A 19,745-nucleotide genomic window follows, 5' to 3' on the forward strand; every position below is an offset into this window, starting at 1 on the left:
TATCCCACAGTCCCCACGGTCTCCGAAAACCATTTGCATTCTTGGCTGAGCTCCCAATGCCTGAAGGGTCAAAAACATTGTTGCGGGTAGTTCAGGGTATATGTCGTCAATCTCCCCCTCAGTGAAGCCAGCCAGGAGCACCCATGACAGCAGCAAACAGTACAATAGGACAGGTAACTGTCATCGCCAATTTGCAAAGCAGCAGATGGTACAATAGGACTAGTAACCGTCTCTGCTACCTTGCGAAGGCAAGTGAATGTTGCTGTGTAGCACTGCAGTACCGCGTTTGTTAGCAACATCCAGTACACATACGGTGACAGTGAAAAAAGGCTAAACAGGCTCCATGGTTGCCGTGCTATGGCATCTGCCAGGGCAATCCAGGGAAAAGAGCGCAAAATGATTGTCTGCCATTACTTTCATGGCGGGAGGACTGACTGATGATATTTACCCAGAATCACCCGTGACACTGTTTTTGCCCCATCATACATTGTGATCTCAACCCAGAATTCTAATGGGCGAGGGAGACTGCAGGAACTATGGGATAGCTCCCCACAGTGCAACGCTCCTGAAATCGACACTAGCCTCGGTACATGGACACACACTGCCGAATTAATGTGCTTAGTGTGGCCGCGTGCACTCGACTTTATACAATCTGTTTCCAAATACCGGTTTCTGTAAAATCGGAATAATCCTGTAGTGTAGACATACCCTTAGATTTGAGTTAACGCCCTGTTCAAATTAACTGGAAGTTCATACCTCTGTGGAATATTGTTATAGACTTTCTGCAGAAGTTAAGGCTTGTCTACACTTGAAGCACTGCAGTTGTACTGAGGGGTTCTCCTGTCAGTATAGGTAATCCACCTCCCCAAGAGGCAGTAGCTAGGTTGATGGAAGAATTCTTCCATTAACCTAATGCTGCCTACATTGGGGGTTATGGCAGCTTAACTACATTTCACACCCCTGCACAATGTTATTTACTCCTTTGCATAACACAAGAAACAGAGATCACCCAATGAAATTAATAGGCAGCAGGTTTAACACAAATATTAGGAAGTACTTCTTCGCACAGTTAACCTGTGTAACTTCTTGTTAGGGGATGTTGAGAAGGCCAAAACTACTGGTTTCAAAATATAATTAGATAAGTTCATGGAGGATAGGTCCATCAACGGCTATTAGCCAAGATGGTCAGGGACCCAGCCCTATGCTGTGGGTGTCCCTAAACCTCTGACCACCAGAAGCTGGAACTAGAAAACAGGATAGATCACTCGATAAATTGCCATTTCATTTATTCCCTCTGAAGCATGTGACATGGGCCACTGTCGAAAGACAGGATACTGGCCTAGATGAACCATTGGTCTGACCCAGTGTGGCCATTCTTATGAAATAATTTTATAAAATGAAAAGTTTAGATGCTGGAGCACAGTTCTGTCACAAGGAGAAGGGGGATTGCATGGCCACAGAATTCTTGCATACAAAGGGTTCTAGAGCATCTGTCCAGAGATTTTCAAAGGCAGAGGTGCACAGAGCCCATTGAAAAATCTAGCCCATAAATGAGATTAAGCAAACACCAAACTGAAGCTTAAGGTATTGTAAATGCATTTATAGTTCAAATAAAGAACCAATGAAGGGAGAAAGACATTAAAACATTCCATTTAAAATCGGAAATAAAAGTTTGAGACACAGTACTAAGCAGGTACTACAGCTTCTCCATTATTGGTAAACATGTAACTTTAGGTCCCCATGTGACAGATCACCTCAAATTTAGTCTAATCTTCTCTCGCTGCAGCTCTGAAACAGCCACTCTAGCAGGACTTCTCCGTATGCATGAGAAGAGGATCTAGAACAGGGGTCTCAAACTCAAATCACCACAAGGGCCACATGAGTACTAGTACATTGGCATGAGGGCCGCATCACTGACACCTTTTCATATAAAGGTACAAATCCCACCTCCCACTGCCCCCGCCCCCACTCCATCCCTTCCATGAAGTCCTGCCCTGGCCCCCATTCCAACCCTTTCCCCAAAGTCCCTACCCCAACTCTGCCCCCTGCCTGCCCCTATTCCAACCCCTTCCCCAAATCCCCACCCCTGCCCCGTTCTTCTCCACCTCCTCCCCCCTCCCTCCTGGAAAGCGATAAGCGCTGCCAAACAGCAGCACTTGGAGGTAGGCAGAGGAGCGGGGATGCGGCCCACGTATTTGAGACCCCTGAACTAGAGGAAGAAATGAATGCTCATGCAGCTCTTGGAGGGCAGATGCAATGTGCTTGCTATAAGAGGTGCTGCTCAGCAGCCTTTATCTGTATGTACTGAACTTTCCTGGAGGGCCTGTTTTATCTCTCCAGATCTGCACCCGCTCTACTCCAGTCCCAATATAGGTCACACTGTTCTAGACTTCGGCTGTCAAATGATATAAAAAATTAATCGCGATTGATCCCGAAATTTAAACAAATAGTCCCGATTAATCACACTTTTAATCGCACTGTTAAACAACAACAGAATACCATTTATTTAAATATTTTTGGATGTTTTCTACATTTTCAAATATATTGATTTCAATTACAGCCCAGAATACAAAATGTACAGGGCTCACTTTTTTTTTTTTTTTTTTTAAACAAAATATTGATGTTTGTGTGTTGGGGGAGTGCTGCCTCTTTAAGTATAGCAATCAGGAACCTGACCACTTTTTCAGCCAGCAGCAGCTGCTGGCAGCAGCAGATAGGCTCCCCCCTGTTCCCTGACCCCAGCTCAGCAGCCATCAGGTACATGGGCTGGGGGAGACCTGCGCAACAGACAGGAGGCAGTCTCCCAGTCCAGAGCAGCTTGGCTGGGGCAGCTCTATGGTGGGGGTGGGGAGGCAGGAGCAGCAGTGGAGCAGGGCTGCCGCCGAGTCCTATCTTCAGAGGTGTGCGATTAACTCTTGTTAAAAAAAATAACGTGTTAATTTGTTATGCGTTAACTGCAATTAATTGACAGCCCTATAGGACTTCCAATTTTAGGGCTCAAGCTGATATGTATCATAGCAATGTGGGGGGTCATTGAACAAACCAGCCAACCTACCTTCTTCATTTCTGATCAATCCTAAACTAAAATGCTTTGGTTTTCTCATGAAACAAACAAAAGCAGGCATTGGGTTAAACAAAACATTTCATTTTGATCTGGGGCATTTTTAAACACTTTTTGTTGTGTAAAAAAAGGAAATTTGGAAATGCTATTCCCAAAGCCACAAAAGGAGATTGTGCGCCCCACTTGCAACACCCTATAGCCCTGTGGTTAGAGCACTCACCTGGGATGTGGGAGACCTAGATTCAAGTCTCCACTTTGCCTCACTTGGAATAGAAATTTGAACTTGAGTCTCCCATATAGCAGGTAAATGCCCAAACCAATATGGGGCATTCTGAGACGGGTCTCTCTCAATCTATCCTGTTGAAGCTGTTTCATTATGTATAAATACTCAAAAACTTAAGTATGCTAGGTTCTGCTACCCCAGACTCTGGCAGCCAAGGGATCAGATACTCAGATTTATGAAACATGTGACAAAGAATTCAATTACTACTACGGATTCTAATTTTAAAAACTTTTATTCTCACCTTTTTGCCTCCTGGAGAAGACGTATCAGGGGGTGGTGTGCTGGTAATGTTCAATGGACTGGAACCACAGCTGGAAGGTGATGACCCTCTTATCCTTTCAAACCAATGTCATTAAAATTAGAAAAAGGCAATGCAAAATGATGCAATTAGTGTACTATTCATCTAGAGAACAATGAATCATGTTGGTGGATACTAGAATGTTCACTGCCAGCAACAGACTAATGGTCAAGTGACTCTCCAAGTGCAAGGCCTTTAACATCAGGTTTATCCTCTGTGATCACTCTTTTTCTGTTGGTATGAGGTCGGTAGTGCTAGTCCATCCATTAATTAAACACTGCTGCCACTATTACCCTCAACTACGTAGACAGCTGAAACAATTACTTGAATTTGGCATATTCAAATTTGCTCAGATTATAAACTTCAGCTCTCCCCTACACCATTTTCTTGCACAGCCTCTGTAGGAAATATTTGTAAGCAGTACACAGAGCCAGATCCTCAGCTGGTGTAAATTTGCATATTTATATAAGCTGAAGAAAGGTCTGGCCCACAATGTCCAAACAATAAAATTGCTGTACGGGAGACCCAAAAAAGAGCCAAACTTACACAGTTTCTATATGCTTTGAGATGTTAGTAGGACAAACTTCTTCCTTATATTTTCCTTCCTAATTTTTTTTTTCAATAAGCTATCGTGACATAGGTATACTCGTCATTTTTTTTTTAAATCCCTATGGTGTAGTGAGCATGCAGCAAAAGAGATGTTTCAAAGCCACACTATTTTTACTTAGTTCAGGGTTTCCCCAACCTGGTATACTAGCATTGAATGTTTTGCACATTAGCGGAAATGCTAGGGAGTTGTAGACTTGCTGGCTGTACAATTAGAGAAAATAGAGTGGGGTAGTTCCCATGTGGTAATTTGTAAAAAGGATCCTCTTAGCATCAGAAGTGCCAAACTTTTTTTTTAAAAGTGGGAAACTCATTTACCATGGCAGAGTTTCAGTGGGAAGGTTGTGAACAGAAGGCAGTAGAGGAAAATAGAAACAGCTGGTGAAAGAGCACTGGAACTAAACCAGGGCTCTCTCCACTTGAAAGGAAAACAAGAGTGGTGGAGTATATACAATCCAAAGTACTTTGTTTCTGTTAGTAAGATGAATAATAGTACAAAATGCTATTTAAAATGAGCTTCAATAGACCGTTTTACAGCTATTAAAAGTAGTGGAAACTTTTAAAGTGTTTGCTCAGACTTGGATTTGGCTTTTTTAATTTAAAAAATGGGGGAGGGGGGAACGGGACAGGGAGGGTCACAGAAGCAACTATGTAAAAATGTTATTTTTCCTATATAACATTTTGTGTATCACTGAAGTGATAAAAACATTTCACTAGTTTTTACTCCTCTTGTGCCTTTAGCATCAACAAAGCTATGGGAGAAGGATCTGCATTTTTTCCTGGCTCATGCATCATCAGGATTATGAACTAAAGTAAAGCTGCAGAATCATTATTGGATGTGTGAGATTTTCTTGTTTTTTTCCACTGGAGGATTCATGCAGCAAGAAACCTCATGTGCCAGAGAGCTCATTGTAACAGGTCCTGTGACAACCACCATCCCAGCTGCTAGTGAAGGGGAATTTAGCTGGGTACAGGGAACATGATAGGGGCCTCCTTTATGGCAGCTGGGGACCAGCCATATAAAACAGCCCCTTATTTAAGACTGTTGACAGTAGTGTAAATTAGAACAGCCTTCATGTTTGGGGCTTGACCGTTGGAAAAATGGCCCCTGAACTGGGGGTGTCTGCAAAGTCTTTTTTAATCCTTTCTGCACCCAGTCATCCCCATCCCGAGTCAGCAAGCTTTACTTTCAGATCCCAAGCTGAGTTTACAGGGCTGGCAATTCTAAAACACATTCAACTGACCAAATTTGGGCTGGAGTCAGACACACACAAACATGCCACCCTCCCATGCCAATTTTAAAGTCCCTTCACATAACATAACCACACTTCAAACTGGTCTTAGTCTAATTTTCACACTTCAGAAATGACTGTCAGAGAGTAAAATAATAGATTATTCCTGAAGTACAAGACAGTGAACTATTGTCTCCTATGGAGGACTAATTAGTGGTCTAATGCCATACCATTTCACTTTTAAATCGATTGCCACAAGACATCTGGTAGTCAACTGCATCCAACCCACTGTGATTTGTGACCTCCAGGCCACTAACAATTCACTAACAAGCCATTTTATCCCAGCATGAAATATGGCATGGCTTGTGTGGCACCTGTGGCCACCTACTGGAAATATTTAGGACTGACATTCAAGCATAATGGGAAATTTTAATGAACTAAGACACATAACAGGAATTTATTCTCCATTGTTCCAAAAATGTTTATCCATTTTGCTACCTACTGGTATTGCCTGTATGAACAGAACTGACAAGGGCAGATACTATTATCTTAGAGCAAGAGGAGAAGGATGGTCCAGTGGTTAAGGCACTAGCCTCCTAGGAGATCTGGGTTCAACTTCCTCTGCCACAGACTGCTTGTGTGACCTTAGTCAAATCACTTAGGGCTAGATTCACAAGGAGTTTTGATGTCTAATTGAACCTTAAGTACTTAATTTCAACATTTAGACACCACTAGTGTTCACAAAATTGAACTCCCTTTGGGGGTGGGGCTTAGGCCATACCCCAGTACTCATCATTTCCTCCTGGCTAGCTTAAGTGGCTCCCCACTCAGCATGCTGGCTTCTGTGAATCCAAATTTTAGGCACCTAGCTCTCTCCATGCATTGTATTACTCCTGGGGGAATTCTGCACCAAAAAATTAAAAGTCCTGCGCACAGTATTTTAAAATTCTGCATATTTTATTTGACAAAATAACACAATATAATTACGCCACTTTCAATTATTTTGGTAATTTATTTCAAATTACCTTTCAGCAAGTATGTCTGTAACAATACAGACAACAAACATTTTCCCCCGGGAGTAGTGTGTTAAAGAAACTCCTGCGACAACCCAGTTCCTGTTTCTTTGTTATGCTTTTGTTGGGTGACTCAGTCTGGATGTGTCACACATGCCAGCTGGGCACATCTTGGGGGAAAACTCTGCCCCTCCAATCTTAGACACCCACAACCCCTTCTCCCCAGAGCCCAGCCATGGGGCACCCCCTGGCCCAGACCCACACCCCTTATTCCCCCAGAGCCCAGCTGCGGGATGCCCCTCCTGCTCTCCCTCCCCCGAGCAGTATCCTGTATTTGAGTCCTGAATGTAACTTACATCAATTGATACATCACCTCTGCATTTGGTCCTAGTACTCCTTGTTCTGCTGCAGGTTATCTATTAATCTTTACTTCTTGGTACCTATTCAACATTCTTTGGTATTCAGGGGCCATACAGTTTATGCCTGTGAAACTTAACTTTTTTCCCAGACTATTTTCTTCATTGACCTCTCTCCAGAGCTAACCTCCTTCACTGTTAGCTGCTCTCTTTCTGCCTCTTCCAAGGTTATTAAAATAAGTGATTACAGTGACTAGTAATCAGATTATTACAGTAATCATGCACACAGATTACTCTAAAAGACTAACCATAAGAAGAAACTAACTGAAAACTGACAGCAAATTATATTTCTCGGTAATGTTGTAATTTCTGACTTGACTATGTTCGAGTACCCTTAGTACAGATAAAGTTCCACTGTAATGGAAAATACCCACTACACTGCAACTGCATAGTAATACTTGGTGCTTATGGAAATCAAAAAGGTAGGGTATTTCTTACTTTCCCCTTTAAAAAAAATATTATCTATTAAGTTAGAGCAGAATACCAGTTTCTCTCACCTATGAATCTCCATGATTTCCTCAGCGATCATTCTACCTATTTTACCTGCCCCAGCTCTTGTTCCACCTGGAATACCAGGAACTGTAGGATGGGTCCTTTTTGTGCCACCTAAAATATGGAACAATATTTGTAAGATCACACACATAATAAGGGAAAGAGACTATGCAAGGTTTTTAAAGGGGAGGGAAGGAGAGGAGGCCCGAGGGCTGCTCTAACTTACGCTGGGGGTTGGACGCAGAATATGATGGGTGTAAATTCTGGGCCTAGCTAAGCTGTGCCTCTTAGGAGATGCAGCTCAAACTCAGGACTTATGTACCTAATGACACATCTATAATAACCAATGGCTTGCTGAATGAGTGAGCTGACCCAGCCCAGCTGGGTGCACCTTGCCCAAACTGTTAGTGCTGAAGACTTAATTTATTAATATTAGCTGCTCATCTATTGTCTATACACATTTCAGTCAGGGGGAGGGAGGATTGACACACACTAAACACAGTAGTATCATGTCAGCATGTTAGCGGAACACCACTGCCAACACAGAATAATTCACGGTTACCTGCTAAACGTTTAAATCAAGTCCATTCGGGTAACTGTAAATGTCTGACAAGGGAGTAAAATGCAACAGGGGCCCTGAACATTATGTTCTTGCAGTTTAAAATTGCTGTTTGTTATTCTAATACGGACTTCCCACTTGAATAGCACTTATGGGGAAGCCAAGAGGAATTTGCTCTATTCTAGGGCACAATGAAGGAAGTAGAGGAAGGACGGACATAAAATGAACTAAAATAATAAGGAAGTGGTAAAGTATTGATTGTGTGCAATTGTTAATGGTCTTCTGTGTTAACAATTCATACTCAGACCTAGCAACCTTCCCAGTAACCCTTTAGGTCAAAGTCAGTGGGAACTGGGGAAGCTCAGCACCTTGAAGAATCAGGTCCTTAAAGTCAGCTGTACAAATGACATCTCAACTCAGTAGAGGGCTGCGGGGAACAGAGTGGCTATATGGCGGGGCTTTGCCCTGCTTGCAACCACAGGACCACTCCTAGTCCTGCCTCTCTCTATGCTCCAGAGCCACTGCCGGTGGGAGTGGTATCCCCAACCCCGCTTCTACCTTTGGGTTCTTGGCATGGTGAGCTGCCTCAGGCCCTGCACAATGCCAGTGGCGCCGATGGTGGGATCTGGGCCCAGCCAGGGTGGTAAAATCATTCTCCGCACTACTGATGGCAGGCATAAACTCTGAGCGGCACTGAGACCCCAATGCCACTCACCCAAATTTGGCCTGGCTGTCCTTCCATCATGATGGAGGGGTGGGTGGGCCAAACTTGAGTGGTGCTGCAAGCTTGTGTGCCAGGTCACAGCACGAATCACTGCTGGCCCAAACTTGACCTCATAAACCCATGCTAATGCCACCTCAACTTTTCCGTCTGAAATATTTTGCTGCATATTTTCTAATAGGATTTTTTTCCTAATCTAAGAAGAAAAATAAATTTGTATTACAGATTTTAAAATAATAAAGCCTCTTATAAACCACCTTTCATCTTAAAAGATCCCAAACACCACATACTAAATGCAGCCAGAATTACTTCAATAAAGCCACATCCCTGCCTACACAGCTCAGCTCCTGTTCCTTTCCGCACCACCTCACAGGTCATACGTTCTTGGCTAATCCTCTCTTCTTAGTGGCCAGTGCCCCTAGTCTTGACTCATTTTTCAATTTTCATTGCTCATTTGGGGCAGATTTCTGCTGCTCTATTTCGTACAAAACTGTTGTAAAGCCAGCTAAACTGGCTACTACAGGATTTCCCCAGAACAGAGGGATCCTCATGTGGCATACAGTCACAATAGCAGCTCTTATGTCACCAAGCCTCCCAACCCTGCTGCTATGTGCCAATGAAATGACCAGGGTATCTCCTACGTATGGCTGATCTCTAGCTGCCCTAACGGCCCTTTGGGACTGTTGGCAGGCAACAAGCATAAATTAGAGCAGCTTTTGTGTCTGGCACTGGACAAGTGGTAGGACAGATCTAGAACTGGGGGGATCTTAAAAATAGCATTAGGGATGCTAAGGATTAAGCTGAGTTGCACTATGTGCTCCTTGGCCACAGCTCAGGATCAGAACAGGTGTCTTTTCCAAAAATAAAAAAGTGACCTACATGTGGAGCTGTCCTCATGCGGCAAACACCTCTCCTCTCCTCTCCTCCAAATCTTTCCTTACAACCTTCCACCACTGAGGCCTATGAGTGCATGCACTCACTCTGGCTCCTCTGTCACTATTTGTATGTTTCTATCTAAAATAGATTTAACCTCACTGGGGCAGAGCCCTTGCTGGAACTTATATATGTTAAGTACAGTGTACACCTATCATCTTCCAAGTGATTAATAATCTCGGGTGGACGACAGAAACAAACTGGAGCACACAAGGTTAATTCAGTAACCAAGGAAAGTCTATTAATGATTGCTGTCTAGCAAGCCCACGTGTCTCACTATACTGTAGTTACCTTCTCCAGCCTGAAGTACACTGTCCATGCTGTGAGGAGAAGCTGCAAGCTGCGGAAATGCTGCATCTCCACCATCAAGTACATTGGTGCTGAGGAAATCAACAGGAAGAAACCATGATAAAATAGCTGTAATTGCTAAATATACATAGCAATTTATAAGGGGGAAGTTTCAACGTTTGTGATTTATAAGACAAATTTAGTCATCACCATGGAGGTAACCATAGTGAATGACACATACGGTAGGGCTATATAAATCAATAAGAGTTCTGTAGGACACATTAAGTAGCAACAGCTGCATAATATACTAAAAACAATCCCAAAGGAAAAACAAAAACCTTATGGCTTGTCAAGCGTGCATTACTGAGCCCAAACTGCTTTTCTCCTAACAGGAGGGAGTAGCTGATCCAGAATCTGATCGGACAATTCATTGTGCAGGGGCACCCCCCTGCAACGTCACAGAACTCCAAAGAAGAAAATGGAGGCTCCATGTGGGTAAAGCAATGCACCCGTGTACAATCAATGAAAAGATTAGGGGCCCAGTGTCGTACTCTGTACATTTATTTATTTAGATTTATACAAACTGTAATAAAAGATCAGTTCATTTCTAGATTTCATTCCTTTTGTTGTAAGGCTAGCCATTATTAAGCTCATACGCTTTATGTGATATACGATGTGTACACATTTTTGGAGCAACTCCCATGATCTTACACTTGAAGCATGTGTCATAAATAAACAGATCAGGGTTAAGGTCTCTTTTACCTGGAAAGGGTTAACAAGCTCAGTAACCTGAGGAACACCTGACCAGAGGACCAATCAAGGGACAGGATAATTTCAAATCTCTGTGGAGGGAAGCCTTTGTCTGTGTTCTTTGTTGGATTGTTCGTTCTCTTTTGGGATCTAAGAGAGGCCAGACATGTCTCCAAGTTCTCCTGGAGTAGTTTCTACTATTCAATAGTGAGTATTAATTAGAAAGGCGAATTAGTCTTATAATTTGATTTCCACATTTGCAATTGTGTGTTTGCTGGAGAAATTCTTTATTTCTGTTTGCTGTTACTTTGATTATGCTGAGGAGGAGCGAGGGGAAGTCTCTCCAGTTTTTATAAGTTAGACCCTGTATTTTTGCATCCTGGTAATACAGAGATAGTGTACTTTTTTCTTTCTTTAATAAAATCTTTTCTTTTTAGAACTTGATTGATTTCTTCCCTTGTTTGGATTTTAAGGGAAGGGGAGGGGGGAAGTGAATCCCTCTTTGTTTGATTCAAGAAGTTTGAATCAAGGTATTTTCCCAAGGACTAAGGGAAGGGGAGGGGGGAAAGTAAATCCCTCTTTGTTTGATTCAAGGAGTTTGAATCAAGGTATCTCTCTCTCCGGAGCAGGCTGGAGAGAGGGAAGGGGGGAGGGGAACTGGCGGTTTCTCCCTCTCTGGTGAGATTCAAGCGGTTTGAATCTGGGTTCCCCAGGAGAAGTTTGGGGGACAGGCAGTGTGTTATCCACTTTAAACGTAACTGGTGGCAGCGAAAAACAGATCTAAACTAGAATTTTAGTTTAGAGGAGTCCATGCAGGTCCCCATCTTGGAACCCAACAGCTCCAAGTGGGGGAGAAAACCTATGACAGCATGGTTACACTCCTGATGTTCAAGGGCATCTGCTAGAAGAAAATACTTACGAAACAACTGTATTTGTTGAGACGATGTATTCTACTTCTTTGGTCCAAGGGTTCATGAAACTGAACCAGCGACTTCTCAACGTAATAAAAGAGCCATCTTTTATTTTAAACTTGTAACAATTAGTTGTAATTTTTTCTCTTGTCTGTAAAACTAAAAATAGGGAGACGTAAAGAACAACCCTAGTTTTTCAGACCTACACACTGAATACATGAAGAGTAGAGATTTGATGCAGATCCTCCCTGTTTCATTTCCTTTTTTTTTCTTGATGCAGAGAACTGTAGTATTTCTAATACTTTTTTTAAATCTCTGACCTGAAGTGCAAATTAGAAGACTCTATACTAATTTAACTTTATCTTAGGATATTTACACTTTTCAGTGCATATCAAACAAAGTCCTTTTCATGCAAGAAAAATCTAACATTTGCAAACCTGAAAAAATCTTATCCCGTTGTTGTTATTTTTGTGTGAAATATCAGGAAGACTAATATATATTTTGACTGTTTTGACTTGCTGAAACCAAAACCCTCATTCTTAACACTGAATTATAAATCATTTTACCTTGTCTGTGGCATTCTGCAAGATGTCCTATATCATCTTGATGAAAATATTCATAACATGAAGTGCCTAGAAGTTCCTGTGGTAAATATGCCAGAATGGCCGTTGCCCTAAAAAAACCAAAACCAAACAAACAAACAAAAAAAACCCCAAACAACAATTTTTTAAAATAAAATGGTACGTCAGTATTATTAAAATGTACCCATGCCCCCTACTCAGTTATAAAACAATACCGTAGAATATATTATTTGAACTTAGGGGAGAAACTGAAAGTTTCCATTATCTGTACCTTAATTTTGAAATACGCTAAAAATGACAAAAGCAAAAAACACATAATACCAATAACTTTCTCTGAAATAGTTTATACTGATGGGTCATCTACAGATACAAAAGCACTTCCAATTACCAAGCCTTGGATGTAAATTGTAATTTGGAGTGTTTAGAATTGGCTAAAGCCTTCTGGTAGCAGGCCACAAGGCACTGAGGAAGCCTGAAGACACAAAATGCCATCTTAGCTAAAGATACAAGGTGGGTGAGGTAATACTTTTATTGGACCAACTTCTGTAGGTGAGGGAGACAAGCTTTCAAGCTACATAGCACTCTTTTTCAAGTCCAGACTTGAAGAAGAGCTCTATGTAGCTCGGAAGCTTGCCTCTTTCACCAACAGAAGTTGATCCAATAAAAGACATTACCTCACCCTCCTGGTTCCCCTCATTTCCTGGGACCAGCACAGCTACAACACTGAAAACAATATTTTAACAAGAGCATTCAGGTTTCTAAAGTTCTAAAATCTGTTTTCTTCCTTTGTGTACCCAGGATTCTGTTGTGTCATAAAGCCTGCTTTTGTCAATGTCAGTATTTTAGATAGGAGTATTTCCCAATCTTTGCTGAAAGGCCTTAAAGAGGAGCAAAAGATGACTGAGAATGAAAAAAACACACCTGAAAAAGTAAAGAGGAGATACGATGGATACATTTTACTGATTTAGCACTGAGATACCTGACTTTACATCTTTACTACCACTATAATCAGACAGGAATATAGGAATGTGTGACATTATACAAGGCTTTTGTTTCACTAGAATTTTTTCTTCAAAGCCAACCTATTTTCACTTCCTCATCAGAAAACTTCAGAATTAACATAGCAAGATCCTGGAGTGCTTAGAGAGAGGTTTAGTGATATCTGGGTTTGACATTCCAATAACAAGGATCTATATATATCCTAAGCTTTGAGTCAATGCATGCACAGAAAATCCTAATGCATGATGGAAGTATTTTTTTAAACTGCTCTATACCTGTGCAGAATAATAGACTCCTGAATGTCACAAGACTACAGATTAAAGACTGAATCTTGCAATGTGCTGAGCACCCTTATTCTGATTCAACTTGTGCTTAATTTCTTTTCTGGATCAGGACCAGAGTGTGCAGCAACTTCCAAGATGGTCCTCTAATTTTTCTATGTATTGCTTTAGAAACTCTACATTATAAATACTCCTTGCAACACAGAGAACTGAATTCAAAATACCATACTCCTGGCATTACTACTACCGTGCAGTAGCATGGAAATTACTTGCGCACAAATAGTTTTACATTGTTAGGTCATTGAAACCAAAACCTAAGAAGGAATAAAATCAAACCATATTGCTGATATCACTAGTTTATGTGATTTTTGCTGAAGTATTGCAGATAGTTTCCATTTCAAAGATTCTGATACTTTCAGATTATTCATCTTTTAAACTCTATACCAGAGTCATTTATGAGAGATTCCCTATTACGGCACGAATTCAGCTGAGCACTTTAAAGCACATCCTTAACTTTAAGCATATGCTTTAACTTATAAACTATTATTATAGTATATCTCCTTAGAATTTTCTATATGGAATGATCTATCAAGCATCTGCAGAGCAGAATTCATCTTTGAATTTATTCATCTTTGTGGCAACCCAGGTTCCCAGCCCTTGTATTATTTTTGTTTTTAAAATGTACAACATAATTTTGCTTTAGTTAGACTTGTTAATGAGTCAGTAGTGTATGATATGAGGGCATAAATAATTTATAATGCAATCCCATTGGAACTATCTTTACATGAAAGTAGTTTGTGATTAGTACTATTTATGAAGTACAACAGAAGAGTGATGATTTACAATTTTATTTTCATACTGATACAATGACTCTCTTGTGAACAAATAACTTACCAGGCTATGTAGCAAATAGCATGATACAATTACTCCAGTTACCAAGAAAATTGTAAACTTATTCTTACCTCTGATCTACAAAAACAAACTTCCCATCTATTGCATGTCGAGAGACATATTCTGTAGGTTTAACCCGGATCTCGCCATTGACTGGTTGAGGAACTACATGAGGATGTAACCGTCCAATTGCAACAAGACAGCTTAAGTTACAGCCTTCATTATCTGGCTCATTGTCCTCATCTAGTCCCATTTTCGTTGGCGGCCAGCTTTTTAAATATCCTGTGCTATGAATCGTGCAAAAGCTTTTGCGGTCTGCTATAAAAGAAAAGGTTAACATCATCAGCATTGCCTTCAGATAAATTTGGCCCTCAATCAGGTCTGCTAACTTGCAGTACTTCTCCTTTTATCTTGGAAAACTAAGTTGCTGCATACTCAGAAACCAATGCAGAAGAGGCATATATCAGTGCACACTGCATATTAGAGACAAGTCAAATGTTTAGTGTGAAATTTACCATTGTGATACCACTGCTAATATCAGAACCCAGTCCGATAGTTCAACAATTGCAGTCAATATAAATTTTGCATTTTCCCGCAAATGACAAAGTTGCAATTTTAAGAAGTCACACTATGAGCTTTTTCATTAATAATTCTTAGCTCATATAGGACAAAACAAATCAGTGTGCAGAGGCATAAGCTATGGAGGAAAATATAATCTGAAAGTAAAATATTTTAGTTTTAAATTTCCAGAGGTTACAAAATAACAGAAAAGAGGTTTCAATTAAAAGAGAATACCATGGCAATGTCCTTCAGAATATATACTGGCATTCTGTACACAGGTTTTTAATTGAAAACAGTTTCTGTTACCTTTTGCAACAGAACGATTTAATATTGTCACATCTTCAAAAATATATTAATTAGGGCTGTCGTGAGATTAAAAAAGTAATTGTGATTAATCGCACTGTTAAACAATAATAGAATACCATTTAAATATTTTTTGATATTTTCTTCATTTTCAAATATATTGATTTCAATTACAACACAGAATACAAAGTGTACAGTGCTCGCTTTATAAAAAACCAAAAGAAATAGTATTTTTCAATTCACTTAATACAAGTACTGTAGTTCAATCTCTTTATCATGAAAGTTGAAATTACAAATGCAGAATTATGTACAAAAAAAACTACATTCAGAAACAAAACAATGTAAAACTTCAGAGCCTGCAAGTCCACTCAGTCCTACTTCTTGTTCAGCCAATCGCTCAGACAAACAAGTTTGGTTACATTTACATGCTGCCCACTTGTTTACAATGTCACCTGAAAGTGAGAACATGTGTTCTCATGGCACTGTTGTAGCCAGCATCGCAAGATACTTACGTGTCAGATGCTCTAAAGATTCATGTCTCTTCATGCTTCAACCACCATTCCAGGGGACATGCATCCATGCTGATGACAGGTTCTGCTCGAGAAGAATCCCAAAGCAGTGCGGACTGATGCATGTTCATTTTCATTATCTGAGTCAGATGTCACCAGCAGAAAGTTGATTTTCTTTTTTGGTGGTTCGGGTTCTGTAGTTTCTGCATCGGAGTGTTGCTCTTTTAAGACTTCTGAAAGCATGCTCCACACCTCATCCCTCTCAGATTTTGGAAGGCACTTCAGATTCTTAAACCTTGGGTCGAGTGCTGTAGCTATCTTTAGAAATCTCACATTGGTACCTCCTTTGCGTTTTGTCAAATCTGCCATGAAAGCATTCTTAAAATGAACAACATGTACTGGGTCATCATCCGAGACTGCTATAACATGAAAATATGTCAGAATGCAGATAAAATAGAGCACGGGACATACAATTCTCCCCCAAGGAGTTCAGTCACAAATTTAATTAACGAGCATCATCAGCATGGAAGCATGTCTTCTGAAATGGTGGTTGAAGCATGAATGGGCATATTAATGTTTTGCATATCTGGCACGTAAATACCTTGCAATGCCAGCTACAAAAGTGCCATGCAAATACCTGTTCTCACTCTCTGGTGACATTGTAAATAAGAAGAGGGCAGCATTATCTCCTGTAAATGTAAACAAACTTGTTTGTCTTAGCAACTGGCTGAACAAGAAGTAGGACTTAGTGGACTTGTAGGCTCTGAAGTTTTACACGGTTTTGTTTTTGAGTGCAGTTATGTAACTAAAAAAAAAATCTGCATTTGTGAGTTGCACTTTCACGACAAAGAGATTGCACTACAGTACTGGTATGAGGTGAACTGAAAAATATTATTTATTTTATCATTTTTACAGTGTAAATATTTGTAATAAAAATAATATACACTTTAATTTCAATTACAACACAGAATACAATATATATGAAAATGTAGAAAAACATCCAAAAGATTTAATAAATTTCAATTGGTATTCTATTGTTTAATAGTGCAATTAAAACTGCAATTAATCACAATTTTTTTAATCACTATTTTTTTTTGAGTTAATTGCGTGAGTTAATTGCAATTAATCGACAGCCCTAATATTATGCCAGCCCTAATATTAATTGAAGACGGGTATACCGAATATTTTCGCATGACGCATTTGGCTGGAGATCACGTTCACGCTGAGGCAAAATCATCAGTGCATGAGACAGAGTAACAGAATATATGGGTTCTACTTCTGCTTTTGCCATTGGCCCATTCCATGACCTTATCCGAGGAAAGTACGTGTGAACCTGAGCATGCCTACTGGTTTGGGCCCTACTGGGGTGCTGTCCAGGGCAACAGTTAGTTTGACAATGCCCCTGAGGCTTAGGAATAAGTGAGGACTCTAACCAGCCTGTTAGCAGTTGGGCAGCATCAAGACTTAGGCAGCTTTGAACATGCCTATCAAAGGAAACTTGGGGTGCCATGGGGACTTTAGACGCCTATAGTGTTAGGCAGCTGCTGAATAGTGGTTTTGAGAATGTCAGTGGTGCCTAAATGTTGGATTTAGGCACCCAAAGAGGCAACTAGGCACACAAGTACCTTTGTGAATCTATTCCCTAGGTACTTAAGAACTATTAACTTTGAAGCTTAGGGCTTACAGTTAAATTCAGACCCCCAAGTAATTGCACACACTACCATCGATTTCAACTAAAGCCATGCATGCTTCAGAGAGCAGAATTTTGCCTTATCCACTAACAAAATTTCTTTTTCAGCTCACGTAAATTTAGGACATCTACTTTTAGGGAGCTACAAAGAGAACAAGAGAATAACAGACAAACCTTTACACACTCGCAACAGTGATGACTGCACTAAACACAGAGCAGCTCTATTCAGAAATTCTTTATAATTAACTGAAGGTTGTTTTGTTTTTAATCTGACAGTTATTCTTGTTGCTCTGGGAGGTGTTTCATATAGCAACAGTACAGAGAAAATAACTGTAAAACCACCATTATATTTGATAAAATGTACAAACATTACCTTTTTTCTTTGAGCAGGTGGAAGGAAAATCCTTGTCTTCTACTTTCACTGAAGGTCTGTTGCATTTCATCCTACAAAAGAAGGAACGTCTTGCTCCAGAACAAAGTCTTGATGGCCCAGGTGTTATATCTGTTTTAACTGGAAGTCCAGCTGCATGAAACAAAAAATTAAACTCAGTAAACGTTGTCTTTACTAAAATTAAACAAACAACATTCTCAACTCTCCAGTTATTTTAGTAATGTCTTTGAGGGGAGAGTAATGTGCTCAGAAAATGTCATGGCATCTCAAATTGATTTTTAATGATCAGATTATATCCAATGCTGAGTTGCTGGGATTCACAGAGATGACACAAATACTTCTTGCTCCTTCAGAAGTTAAGAAGGGCTATTTTGTTGCTGTATGTTTCTTATTTTTTAAAAGATGTGTTAACCAGCCAAGCAGATAGCATAAATAAACAACCAACCAACCAACCAACCTGGTTGGCCACACTGGGTATAGGAACACCAACCTAGAATTAAGGGGTCCCAAATATGAAAGTCAGAGAATTGTTGTAAAAACCTACATTGTCTTGGCAATAGATTTTATGATTCCTTAGAACTCTATAACTGTGCAGTTGGGCCAGACACTACAAATCATTAATAGGGCCTGTGGTAAACTTACAAGATATGTATGGCATTTGGGATTCCTTATTTGAGAACTTGGTGCAAGCATAACTCTATTAATGTCACTGGAGTTGTGTCTGCTTACACCAAGGCTGAATCTGGCCCTTAGAGTTCCTGGCACCCGGACTTCAAAATAATGCATGGGCCAAGATCCTGATAATGTGAGATGTTAACAGTATATATGGTGTTCAAATGTTTTCCAGTGTATACTGTTAATCCCAGGTTACTGTTAGTGGCTACCCCAGGAATTTGGAAACTTGACACGTCACAAAAAAAGCAAATTATGAGCTCATACTTTGTCGTGTTTTTATATATAAATGTGGCATTAAAGTGGTATATGATGTACACAGTAACAGATACATTTAAATGATTTCAAAATCTCTCTCTCTCTAAATACTCAGGATATATGATACTTTCAATGGATCAGCATGTTCCTGCAAACATTTAAGCATATGAATATCTTTGTGCCTCACAAAAATAATTGGCCTTGATCCTGCAACCACAGAAGTTATTTATACACGTGCTTGCGAGGAACATAGACTTACTTGGTCAAATTTTCCTAAGTGGCTTCTAAATTTACAGCTGCAATTTTGTGTGTGCAAAGCACCACAACTGAATACACAAAGATAATTTGCACACGAGGGAACCTATTAATTTCCCATCCTCAGAAACCACTCTAATGAACTTGCATGTGCTGCCAAGAGATCAGATCACCACTTTAAATAGGAAAATTTGCTTAATAGAACAACTTTCTTAAAAGTTAACAAGATCACAACATTTTAAAACAAAATGGTAACCTGGTTATAAAACTACTTATCCCAAAAAGCCATAGACCTAGGGTCAAAGTTCACACTACTCTGCCAAGTGCAAGAAGCTGCAGCTTCCTGCCATTCTTCCATTACAAGGATTTCCAATCTACAAAAGATGACAGCCAGGGTTAGTAGTAGCTTCCTAACTCACTGTTTTTTACAGCAATATGGCCAATCACAAAGTTCACTAGCTACCACCAAATTCAGGTACCTTTAACTGTATAAAACTCATATATTATCTGACTATACTATCTAAGTTGGATATATGTTATTTATATTGTCAGTTTCTTTCTCTTCCCAAGAAACAAGTCACTCCAAAGGTCACAAGTCCTTTAAAAAAGATACAGAAACTTTGAAACATTCCTTACTCCCTGCCACAGAGTTGTTTCAGGATTACTCCAGAATACATTCCCCCTTAAAAAGGGCTTCCAGTCAACAAGGAACAAACAAGTCATCCACACTGTTTAATTGCATCACCCCAGCCTCATACACAAGGTGCTTCTTCAGTAGGACGAAGGGTGTG

General features: G+C 40.2%; 1 protein-coding gene across 8 annotated transcripts in view; it reads right to left on the bottom strand.

The window, feature by feature from the left end:
• Positions 1–19,745, bottom strand: part of ARNTL (aryl hydrocarbon receptor nuclear translocator like) — a 108,388-nt gene that overhangs the window by 6,674 nt on the left and 81,969 nt on the right. For 7 of the 8 annotated variants that reach the window (XM_039535237.1, XM_039535236.1, XM_039535238.1 and 4 more), the window contains 7 exons: positions 17,752–17,901; positions 14,387–14,633; positions 12,130–12,236; positions 11,572–11,722; positions 9,906–9,994; positions 7,407–7,515; positions 3,586–3,679 (listed from right to left, as the gene is read on the bottom strand). In XM_039535237.1, the coding sequence (XP_039391171.1) occupies positions 3,586–3,679; positions 7,407–7,515; positions 9,906–9,994; positions 11,572–11,722; positions 12,130–12,236; positions 14,387–14,633; positions 17,752–17,901 (947 nt within the window). The remainder of the gene's footprint in view (positions 1–3,585; positions 3,680–7,406; positions 7,516–9,905; positions 9,995–11,571; positions 11,723–12,129; positions 12,237–14,386; positions 14,634–17,751; positions 17,902–19,745) is intronic. The other variant, XM_039535239.1, reaches the window with a different exon arrangement.

Source organism: Mauremys reevesii, linkage group 4, assembly GCF_016161935.1.
Source record: "Mauremys reevesii isolate NIE-2019 linkage group 4, ASM1616193v1, whole genome shotgun sequence".
NCBI lineage: Eukaryota > Metazoa > Chordata > Testudines > Geoemydidae > Mauremys > Mauremys reevesii.